Source organism: Myxocyprinus asiaticus, chromosome 44, assembly GCF_019703515.2.
Source record: "Myxocyprinus asiaticus isolate MX2 ecotype Aquarium Trade chromosome 44, UBuf_Myxa_2, whole genome shotgun sequence".
Lineage (NCBI taxonomy): Eukaryota > Metazoa > Chordata > Actinopteri > Cypriniformes > Catostomidae > Myxocyprinus > Myxocyprinus asiaticus.
Window position 1 is genome coordinate 30,722,638 of NC_059387.1, and position 12,172 is coordinate 30,734,809.

Genomic DNA, 12,172 nt, shown 5'->3' on the forward strand with positions numbered 1-12,172 from the left:
GGAGTGTTGGGAAACCTGTAAGAAAACAGGGATGTTTGGTCACACATGTCTCACAAAGCGTATGAGATTTGTTTGCAAGAAAGTGGTGTTGATTATTAGCTGAATGAAGAGTTCTTGAGAATTAAGTAAGCCTCAGTCAGCCACGACACGACTGATGTGTAATTATAGATGGGCCTGCGGTTTAAGAATAGACCGCAGCTGGTGGCATCATTTCACAGTTTGGACAGTCCTCTCAGCTGCAAGGAGCGATGATGGCACCTCCTCCTTAAGGTGGATCATCTTCCTCAGGTCACTAAATGATTGAGGCCAACATGTTTCGTCCAAGACAGTCTGGAAAAACTTTTGCTTAAACACTGTGGCCCTGGTTTTCACAAATACAAAAATGTTTGGCTCATTGTCTGAGATTTGGGTTGTAGCAAATAATACATTTTAACTTCTCAATCCTGAATTCAGAAACCTGCAAGGTCAGACTGATCTTGCTGTGAATTCGGCAAAAGCAGGTTAAAAGTTCTTCAGCTAAAATCGGTCTGTTCCAAAATCGAAGCACTGCCCCCAGTGGCTGAAGCTGTAAAGTGATGGGCACCAGTTTCCGGGTGAAATGTCCACAGAGTGGCACCAAGAGAGTTGTTTTTTGTTGTAAATTATGTAAGTCAACAGTCATGCATATTTTAGTAACCATAAGTCCTAACCCAAATCCCAATCCTAAACCTAACCGTCAGTGAGGTAAAAATGTTGTCTTGGAGGGAAAATGCAACCTCCGAACAGCACTCATTATTTGAATGCGATTACTTCTGGTTTCCAAAGAACCCATGTCTTGGAGATTACTTGCACCACAAGAAAAAGGAAATGTTGCTTGTCTATAACTCAGTAGAATAGGGCCAATGTCAGGCTACCGGTGTCAAGTTCTTGTGTGATCATGTTGGCAAGGTAGAGCTGAAATCTTTTGGTCTAAATTGGGAGATTAGAAGGCCATGGGTGGTAAAACGTATTTTTAACAAACATGAATATACGTCATCAACATTTCTTTGAAGATGCTTAGTACGGTTGAGAAAGAAGGGGGTTTCCATTATCTCTGCTGCACATACACACATCTTCTAAAAATGACAAGGTGTCACCTTACGGTGGATATTTATAACACTGAATTCATGGCAAGCTGGTTCGGTGCCCCCCTTCAAATCCCTCGATCATCTTTTTCAATCTCCCAATGTATCTGCCCTTTGAACCTGTGTTCCCTATATGCAGGAAGGGTGGAGCTTCTATATTCTTCATCCCAGAACATTGAAGACACTCCAGTCAGAAGAAGAGTCCGTCTCATTCAAGTGTCTTCCAGGCCCTACCACAGCTCCATGATCCAGCGTGCCACCCCGTCCCACCCCATTACCCAACACCCCCCATACACTAACTCCATTCGCCGAACCAGGACCTGAGACTTTTGGCAGTTTTAGTCTAGGGTCCTCACTGGATACAAGGACAAGCATGGCTGATAAACTGGGACTTGCAGGTGCGGCAGATGAGCCCAGTGTCCTAAACATCTTCTCTCTGCTGGAGAGGGTGTCTGGGATCATAGACAACGTACAGGCGTGCCAGCAACGCATGGAGGAGAGACAGTTGGAGTTGGAGAACAGTGTGAAGACCATCCAGGCGGACGTAGTGAAGTTGACGAAGGAGCACACAGCTACAAGTATCACTGTGGAGAAACTTCTGGAGAAAACATGCAAGGTCAGCTGCCATGTCAAGGATGTCCGTGTCCGTGTGGAGAAGCAGAACATTCGTGTCAAGAAGGTAGAGGAGACCCAAGTTGAGTTGCTGAACAAGAACAAGTTCCGTGTAGTCATCTACCAGGTAAGTCTAGATCATCTCTCTAGTAAGAAGTTGCAAAAAGTTATACTTGCTTGCATCTTGATAAAACCATTTTAGTGTTTACTTTGTGTTTAATATGTGAGTGCCATACTTTTTCTCTTGCTAATGATCCAAACTGCACAATATTTTTGACATTGAGCCTTCCCTACTTCATTTCAATTTGAGCGAGATGTCATCAAAGATCGCCTGATTACTTAAAGATACAAGGTCTCACAAGATCTAAAGCAAGATTCACCACAGTTAGACATTGTGCTAATCCAATGTAGTACATGGCCAACAGCCAGAAGCAATACAGCGGCAATGTACTGCCAGTCCCCTCTGAGACTGAGGGACCTGGATAAAAGATTAGACTGTGGGCCTTATTTTTTATCTGATAAAAGGCAGGACGTCTGGAGCAACAAGCTAATAGTCCATGCAATTTGATCCATGAATTCATAGAAATGCATTGATATCCAGCCACCAAGAGTTTCAGAGAATAATCCTGTGTGAACTGAACAGATAATATTTTGAGGTGTTGTTTAAATTAGGTTAGCTGTCTGAGATTAAATTAGCAAAGACTCCAAGAGATGCCATACAGAAATTATAAAATCAGCAGTGTTGGGTGTAATCTGATTACAAAGTAATTAGTTACTGTAATATAATTTTCAAGTAAAAAATTAGTGCAACTCATTACATTTTAAATTCGTGTAATCAGATTACAGTTAATTACTTTTATGTACATCACTTGGGTTACACATTTCAAAAATTATATTATTCATGTATAATGTATTTAAAATATGAATTCATAAGTTCATCTGTCTGCATTTCTGTAAAAGCTGAAGGGTGTGTGTCAACGAACAAGGAGGAAATAAAGACATTATTTTGAAATTGAACAGAGGAAAAACAAATGAGTGAGAAGTGTTTTAGAAAGTAACTTAAAAGTAAATTAATTAGTATTGAGATTACTTTTTCGATGAAATAGTCAGCAAAATAATCTGATTACAATTTTTAGAGAAGTACTTTTTGAGTAACTTACTCAACACTGGAAGTCACACAGCAATCTTTGTTAAAATTGGAAACAAGGTCAGATATCTATCTTGAGAATTATTTGGCATAGTGTGTACCTGGACATATGGATGCATATACTCTATAATTCACAAACTCAAATCATTTTATAAATAGAGCCCACAGACTGCAAATGCAAAAGTCTCAACAACAAGTGAAACAGGCACTCATAAAAATTAGGGAAATAAAAGGTTGAAATCAAGCTCATCTGTTCAAGCTAGAGAAAATTTTGGAGACAAATGGGTTATTCTCCTTCACAAATTAACGCTTCATATAATCTCTCTCAAATAATGCTAATTTAATATTTTTAAATTGCTGTGCACTGGGTTTGATTATCTCTTGTACGGCTGTACTGTGAGCATGCAACAGCTGACAGATTTGTTCAGGGTTATTCTGAGATCTAACGTGGTGAAGCTTCATGTCCTAATATAGTACTATCGTGTCTGACTGAGTGACGGTTAAAAAAGTTGGTGTCTTCAAACTATGACCAATCTCAAACTGTCAGGCTGTCATCAATAGTCTTTTTCTCTAGAAAAATATTTTGTTAGTGAACGGTACTACTACAAATTATCAGATGATGTGGAAGTGTGCACAAAGCGTAGGTCAACCTTAACTGGCTTCAGTCCATGGTCTAGTGGGTCATGCAACTTGATTCACTTATTCTCACTTGTTTCTGTAGTCATTACCTCTTTGAATAAGCTGTTACATACTGGCATGTGACAGAGGTAAATGTTACTTCAGCTTCAAAATTATATATATGTTATGTTTCTATCTTTAAAATCACATTATGCGAGTCATGAGCATAATGTGACAGAGTGTTACGAACACGTTATCCAGTAGCACATGCTTTGGAAAGCTTTGACGCTGAGAAACCGAAAACTGAAAAGAGTGTGGAAGAATTAGTGTGGATGTGGCCTAAGACAATGGTTCTCAAGTGGTTTACAAATTCTAAATCAAGTGATGACCCAATACAGTACGAAACATAACTTGTATTTAATGTAGTCTGGATCATATTTTCGTATGTATTGCATAGTTTTGTTCATGGTTTTAAGAATGAGACCATGTCAAGCAACTTGTCCATGTACTGTAGGAACTGGACATAAGGCCTTTAACATCAACGACAAAAGATATGGCAAGCATTTTTCATAAGCCTATGTATTTTGTCCTAATTGTGTATGATTATATGGTCAGTTTTCTTTTATTTGCATTTCACACTGTTATTTCAGAACAGATCACATTATTACAAACATCACACTATAGTCAAGGTATGTTGACTAATATGCTATACTGATTCACCATTACAAATACATTTTACAAATGCTAAATCACTCCTGGAGTGGGCCTGTTTGTTATGCACATGTTTTCTCTTTCAAGTAGCTTGAAACCATTTGATTAAAGGTCTTAGATGTTCTACTCAATGTCAATTTATGGTAAATGTATTCTCCTCCCACAGGGAGATAATGAGGTCCCAGCTGTAGCTGCCCCTAAAAGCTCTCCAAAGGGAGCAACCGGTGGAGATGCCTCCATAGACCCTGATGCACAGGAGGCCCCACTCCCTGACTCCGATGAGGAATACATGGTTGTCGAGGAGGCAGACTCCTCTACTGCAGCCAGGCTGAAAAAAACCGGCCTGAAACGTATCGAGAGCCTGAAGCAAACCTTTTCAAGAGAGAACATGACCAAGACCAAGGAGAACCTGGGCACCAAGGTCAACAAGCTGGGTGAGCGCATAGTAACGACTGAGCGACGTGAGAAAATCCGCCAGTCTGGGGAACGCCTAAAACAATCTGGTGAACGTTTCAAGGAAACCATCACCAAAACCGTGCCAGCCAAGCTGAACCTTAAGAAGGAGAGGACGGTGGCTGAAGGTCAAGAAGGAGCAGAAGGGACCACAGAGGGTACGGCACCTGTCCCACCACCAAAAGGTCGCAGGACCAGCCCTGACGTGGCCTACACAGAGCCAACAGAGAAACAAGAAGGTGCAGATGAAGGCAAAGGCGAGGAATCGGAAGTGCCAATGTATGATATGAAGCAGCTTTCTTAAGCAGAAAGTCTGACTAAGGGAACCTTGGCAGATTTGAGTCACGTTTGGGAAAGACTACTGTACAAATATGGAATTGAAGAACTTGAAGGTGATAAGATTGGGCCAGTCTAAGATCTTGATTTTGAGTGGATTGTGCTTACGATAACTGAATGAACAAATTAAGGAAGATACACACAATATCCGTTAAGATAATTTTGTTGTTGTTTTTAGGATTTTCTTGTTTACATTTACCATGGACTCTGAGAGATGCAAGGGTTTGTGAATGTTATACAGAGATGAGACTGAGATGAGCAGGGTATGGGATTATTTATAAATACAGCTTATTTCAATGTATGATTTGTAAAGCCTACATTGATCAATTTAGAAAGCAAAAAAATTTCCCAAAATAGCGGAATTTTCATTTGATCTATCCCACCATGTGCTTTGGGGAAAACAAGTATGGACTTTTTCTTTTTCTTCTAATATATTCTGAATGGTTTTGAAATGACATACAACATTGAATGATTTTAGAATTTAATTTTAAATTTAGATATTGTAGCTGTCTTCTTAAGTTTAACTAATTAATTAATTAAGATCCATTAACTGTGCAAGCAAACCATTTGTAAAAAATGTTCTGTGTTATAAAACATGCAAACTTTAGAAAACATACATTTTTGCAATCTAACCTTGGCGACATCACTATTCAGTTGTAGGATTTTTAAATAAACATTAACTCAATCAGCGGGTTTCTGAAGAGTCTCTGAAAATGAAAAAAAAAAAAAAATGCATATAGAGTATTAGATGAATTTGTAATTCATAAATATTCAACATCATAATTCTCCTGAAGCAATTATTCTAGCGAATTATTCTAATGGTACTGGACATTTGGTGTGTGTGTGTTTTTTTTAATTGATTATAAGTAAAGAGCTTTGCAATAAAGCTGTGCTTTAAGGATCTCAATAGTTCAAAATGAGATGCTGCTGTACAGCACTTCATTTCCAATAAGAAGCAATAAAACAATGCACTGCAAAGTAATTATGCAAAATGTATGACCACCATGAGGCACAATCCTGAAATAGTTCTTGCATGTTTGTGCATTACTTTTACTAATAAAAAAGATTTTATTCCAAGCATTTATGTATTTAATGACAAAGAAAAATGTAATATAAGACTAAGTTCATAAAAGACATTTGTTAGATACTTAAGATTCATGACTATGGAGGTTGTATATTTTATTCAGTTTATCATTTCTAACATCAGTTATCTTAGGTCATTTTACACAGCAAAACTTTTGTATAACCTTGGCAATTTCTGTTTTCTTTGTTGAAAATTAATAAATAAAACTGGTTTGGTACTGTTATAAACTACTATGCTATAAACATTGAACATTGAAATATATAATGTTTGCAAATGCAAAGATGACAGTCATACATAATTGATTAGTTGGCTTTAGGTTCAGAAGATTAATCCATTTTAGACTGATTGGGATATTGTTGTTACATACTCCCAAACACAAATGTACTCAATTCCAATTTAGCCTTTAGTATATCAAAATGAAAGAAATGTGTATATTCCGAATTTAGCTTAGAACTGGTTTTAGAATAATACCAAATTTGCAGTGAAACACCAGATATAATTTGGTCTTAAACAGTACCATACATGGCCAAAAGTATGTGGACACCTTAACACCATAGCCTTATGTGCTTGTTGAACATTTCATTTCAAATTCATGGCCATTAAAAAATTAAATAAGCTAGGGAAGGCTGTTTCCACTTCTTGCTGTGCCTATGAACTCCCATTACCGATGGTAAAATCACTGTAATGCACATCTCGAGTGGCTTATTGCTGATAAAAGACACCTATGTTCAATAAACAGTTATACTGATCATGAATAATAATCAGAATAAACAATTCTTCCAGCAAGTAATATAGGTCATTATCCTAACCTAACACTTTGCTGTAGGAATTTGCAGTTACCAAGCAAAGTAGAACTTAATATATTATATGCAAGCATTAATACAAAATGTGCATTTATATTCAGTTTACAACGGCTTCTAACGCGGCTTTTTCAATCAGAATTGAATGTTAATTAGAAGTAGGTGTCCTTGTACTTTTGTCTGTGTAATGTATTTCCTTTGCTATATATTATATACTCCCCCTTTATACCTTTGAAGGTGCTCCTGATAGTTTTGCATTTCGCTTGTCCCACCCTGCACCGCCCAGATAGAGGCCGTAGATGTAGACTCCACTTACATCTGCTGGCGGGGGGCCTGTGACATCTTCTTTCATCATTTGTGTGACATCATTGATGAGGACCACAGTGTCTAATGCCCAGCCTTTAGACAGAATCATTTGGGTGGTCTCCTGACACATTGCTGTAAGGAATCCCTTTAATCAAAGATAGAAACTGAATCAGTATGCTATGCGAGATAATTTCAGGTGATGGAAGTGTAAAATGAGGTATAATCAAAGCTAAAGTCTTGAAAACCATAAGGCAAAACAGTTCAACAAAAGATTAAGAATCTGAAATGTTTCTCTAAACTGTGAATTGTTGTAATTTCTTCTTTTGAGTTGACTGTCATGTTGACCCACCAGTGGATTGAAAAACACTGCGAGCCAAAACAGATGAGGCCGACCATTAAACACCCAGTTGTAGAATTGCTGGTTCCTCTCAAGCAGTTCAGTTAACCCCAAAGAATCAGAATCCCAGAAGATTTGTTTCCAGGACTTTGGTACTCACGCATCGTACGTGCTGTCTAGAGCATCGCGGAGATCCTCGGACATGATGATAGTCCCTTAGGAATATGAAATGTTTGTGAAACAATACAAATACTAGTGTTAGAGAAATAAGTACCAGCTTTTTGAGGCTTTTCCTTTTTCTAGATACTTTTGATGGTGCTGTTGATGTTCCTCTTCATATTAATAGAAACCTGAGGAAGTTTCTGAAAAGTGGGTGAACATTTCTAACACACCATCAATTGCGAGTTTAAGGTCATCAAGAGTTGCACGCACACGATCAATGACATGCTGCATCCTGTCAATCTCTTGATGTAGAAATGTAGTCATGGGCTAGAATGCACCCATTTTATGAAGATTACTCTTCACCTACACAGAGTGATTTTAAAGGTTAAGATCATTCATTCAGATGGTCTACAAATTATACCAAGATGCTGCTGCTATGAAACCATGGGTCTGTTCCAAATCCTAGCGAGTTGACTCGCTGTCTACTACTTACTGTACAAAGAAAGCTGCCTTCTAAGGCAGTGTCCTAACCAAGATGGAACTTCATAAGTGACTGATTTGTTTTACACATGCCTGGCTCTTGGCGAGCAACATGAAGATGCAGTACTCAAATTAGCATAAAGAAATCCATTTATTTAAAGGAAGAAAAATAAGCTTTTCAAAACGTCCAAATAATTGTCAAACAAGCCCCCCAAAAGTACTGGAAGCAAGGGGAGAAATCTAGCACTGGAAGGAACAGATCCTTTATCCTTTTGCCCATCAGCAGAGCAATCAGGAAAGCACCCACACCTGCTGCCACTCTGTGGAGGAGAAATGGAACACAGAGAAAACACCAGACAGGGCCATCACACACCCTCCCTTAAGACAGAGGCCTATTTTAAAAGGACTCTGTAAACACATTTCCTGCTCAAAAAAAAAAATAAAATAAAAATAAATAATAAATAAATAAATAAATAAATTATACAAACATTTTTTTTACATCCCCCTAAGGCCATTTATACAGCCACTCCCCAAATGAAATTCCAAAATAAATCAAAAAATGTCTAAGTTATTGTATCCATTGCTGCCTCATCCATCCAGCTCCACATCTAAGTTCCAGAAATTCCTGGTGCCTGGAAAAGCAACATTTAAGGAATATAGGGACATGGAGAATGGAGAAGATGAGAGCAAGCATAGACACATTACTCAACTCAATAGGAGAGCATGACAAATTGTCCACCAACACATAATCCGCACACCGAATATGGTGAATAAGTTGTACGGCTGCAAAAAAACAGCTCAGCGCATAAGACGTTGATTGGGGTTCTGTAACGAGAGCAAAAAGGTGAGGGGGTTGTGATCTAAATAGACCACCACTGAAAACAACCCTCCACCCACATACAATTTGAAATTCTGTAATGCCCAGATAAGAGCTAAAGCCTCTTTTTCAGTAGTTGAATAATTCAACTGATGTTTGTTAAACTTTCTGAAAAGTAACATACAGGCCTCTCCACACCATTCTTTTTTTTCCTCCCTTTTTCTCCCCAATTTGGCATGCCCAATTCCCAATGCACTCTAAGTCCTCAGGGTGGCATAGTGACTCGCCTCAATCTGGGTTGCGGAGGACAAATCTCAGTTGCCTCTGCGTCTGAGACTGTCAGTCCACACATCTTATCACGTGGCTTGTTGAGCGTGTTACAGCGGAAACATAGCATGTGTGGAGGTTTCACACTATTCTCCATGGCATCCATGCACAACGTGCCCCACTGAGAGCGAGAACCACATTATAGCGACCACAAGGAGGTTACCCCATGTGACTCTACCCTCCCTAGCAACCGGGTCAATTTGGTTGCTTAGGAGGCCTGGTTGGAGTCACTCAGCACACCCTGGATTTGAACTCATGACTCCAGGGGTGATAGTCAGCATCTTTACTCACTGAGCTACCCAGGCCCCCCTCTCCACGCCATTCTTATCTGTCTGCAAAAGTACAGCCCAAGCTCCTACGTGACTTGCATCAACTTGAACTTGAAAAGGCTGGTCCAGCCTAAGCGTGGCCAAAACCGGCACAGTACTCAGCAGCATTTTAACATTCTCAAAAGCCTGCTGACAAAGCATAGACCAATCGAACTTCATGCCCTTCTTTAAAAGGTCAGTAAGAGGAGCCACAACAGTTGAAAAAATCGGAATTATCCAATCCATATTTTAAGATGGACAACGGCCCTCTGACTTTGTCCAAAAATTAAATCATTTGGACTAAAGCTGGTACTTTCTTGAGTAACCTTCCAAGCAGCCAACATCAGCCACAGAAGGCCCTCCTCCCAATCTTTTTCAAGTTCAACACAATATGCACACAATAGCAATTATAAAGTTTGATGGAAATGCTCCAGAGCTCCTTGGTTCTGGGTGTGATAAGCGCTACTCTGATTATGTTTAACACATAGTTGTTTCAACACCTCCGCAAACATTTTCGATGGAATATTGGTACCCCGATCACTCTGAATGACCTTTGGGATGCCAAAGATTGAAATGAACTGTGACAGTGCCTTAACAATCAACTTGGTTGTAAATGATCTCAATGAATAAGCAGCAGGATAACGAGTAGTTTTACACATTACCATTAGAATATACTTGCAGACAGAATTCAATGGAGGCAGTGGGCCAACACAATCGACAATCAATTCGAATTAGAATTAGAAAACTTTATTGTCCATTAAATTTACATAGAATGGAAATTTGCCTTCGGCATTCTGGCAACATAACACAGGACAACAATAAAAAAATACTGAAAATACATACAAAATACATTTCCAATAGCAACAATGCTCATGGGCTGAAGGGGAAGGTTTTTTTTTTAGTATATCATTGTTCAGAATAGCCACCGCAGAGGGCACAAATGATTTTTTGTACCCATTCTTCCGGGCTAATGGGACCTTGAGTCTCCTGCCAGATGGTAACAGCTGAAATGATGAATGAAGGGGATGAGTAGGGTCATTGTAGACCTGGGTTGCCTTCTTAGTAAGGGACCGAGTGTAGAGGTTCTGGAGTTGCAGTTGTTTGTCTCCAATGATCTTACTGGCCTGGCTGACCACCTGGGTCAGCTTATTCCTGTGTCTAACTGAGAGGTTCCTATACCAGGAAACAATGTTAAAGATGAGAACACTTTCAATGAGTGACCTGTAGACCATGGTTAGAGTGTGTTTGCTGGCATTTTCCTGAGGAGAGAAAGCCACTGCTGTGCCTTTTTCTAAATATAATCTGCATTAGACTGAAAGGAACGTTTATTGTCAATTATTGTTCCCAAATATTTAAAATATATGACCTGCTCCACTTCCTGCCCCTTCATAGTGACTGGCTTAAACACAGGAACCATGCTGTCTGCTCCTATCCTACTTCCCAAACACAGTTCCCTGGTCTTACTGACATTAAGGTCAAGGAAGCTGCCGTCAAACCAGGTGATTGATGTACTGGAGGTAGGAAGGGCTGGTGACATCCTGCAGGCAGGCAACCAGGGCCATGTCATCAGCATACTTTATAAGTGTGAGGTCCTTACTATTGTATTTGACATCATTTATGTATATAAAGAATAAAAGGGGAGATAAAACACACCCCTGAGGAACGCCAGTATTCAGGACAATGAAGTCGGAGAAGGTGTTATTAATACAGACTTTTTGAGGCCTCTCTCTTAGGAACTCCCTGATCCACAGGACAAGGCTGCTACTGACGTTCATATCACACAGGCATCTCAGGAGAAGATGGGGCTGGACCATATAAAAAGCAGAGGACAAATCCATAAAAAGTACACGGACATATGTATTCGCCTTGTCTAGGTGACCATGTACTTTATCCAGAAGTGTAAGAATAGTGTCCTCCACACATCAGCTGGCTCGGTAGGCAAACTGCATGGGATCCATGAGCTTAGCTGTTTGTGATGTGAGTTCCTTACTCACTATGCGCTCCATGCGATGGGTCTGAAATCGTTAAGCGATTTTATATGTGGTGTTTTAGGCACAGGGAGAATAATTGCCATTTTCCAGGCCCGGGGTACAAAACTGGTGTTGAGGAACATCTGGAATTTCTGGGTAAAGATGGGTCCCAGTTGGGTAGCACACTCCCTTAAGACCCTTCCCTTGAGCCCATCTGGCCCTGGAGCTTTGCGAGGGTTGACTCCCTGGAGGATCAGAATGACTTCCTTTTCCTTTAATGTCACAGAGGCAGGTGTCATTCCTGCACAGACTGAGTAACATTCATCACTGAAGTCATGTTTATCAAATCTAGAGTAGAACATGTTCAGATCATTTGAAAGGCTAAAAGGGTTGTTGCATTGGAGGGCTGCTTTCTGTTCCCTTCCCATCATTATGTTCAGTCTCCTCCTCAACATTGTCTTTATAGTCTGTTTTTGCTTTCTTAACCATGCTTCTTATATCCTTCTCCAAATCTCTCACTTTTTGCAGGTCTCCCTCCAGAAAACCTATTTTCTTCTGGTTTAAATGGTGTTTTAGTCATTTATTGACCCATGGTTTATAA

General features: G+C 39.6%; 1 protein-coding gene and 1 pseudogene across 1 annotated transcript; one reads left to right on the forward strand and one right to left on the reverse strand.

Moving 5' to 3' along the window:
- Positions 1-1,304: 1,304 nt before the first annotated feature.
- LOC127434645 (caveolae-associated protein 4a-like) lies at positions 1,305-6,248 on the forward strand. Its single transcript, XM_051687533.1, has 2 exons — positions 1,305-1,842; positions 4,358-6,248. Exons 1-2 carry the CDS (start codon positions 1,477-1,479, stop codon positions 4,946-4,948), a joined length of 957 nt encoding a protein of 318 aa, XP_051543493.1. The 5' UTR covers positions 1,305-1,476; the 3' UTR covers positions 4,949-6,248.
- Positions 6,249-7,087: 839 nt separating this feature from the next.
- The window catches only part of LOC127434536 (dynein axonemal heavy chain 5-like), a 47,653-nt pseudogene continuing 42,568 nt past the window's right edge, over positions 7,088-12,172 (reverse strand).

Excerpts from the sequence above, each read along its gene's own strand:
- LOC127434645 (XM_051687533.1), top strand. The coding sequence starts at position 1,477 with ATGGCTGATAAACTGGGACTTGCAGGTGCGGCAGATGAGCCCAGTGTC. Across the intron at positions 1,843-4,357 it reads TCCGTGTAGTCATCTACCAG|GGAGATAATGAGGTCCCAGC; the intron begins GTAAGTCTAGAT and ends CTCCTCCCACAG.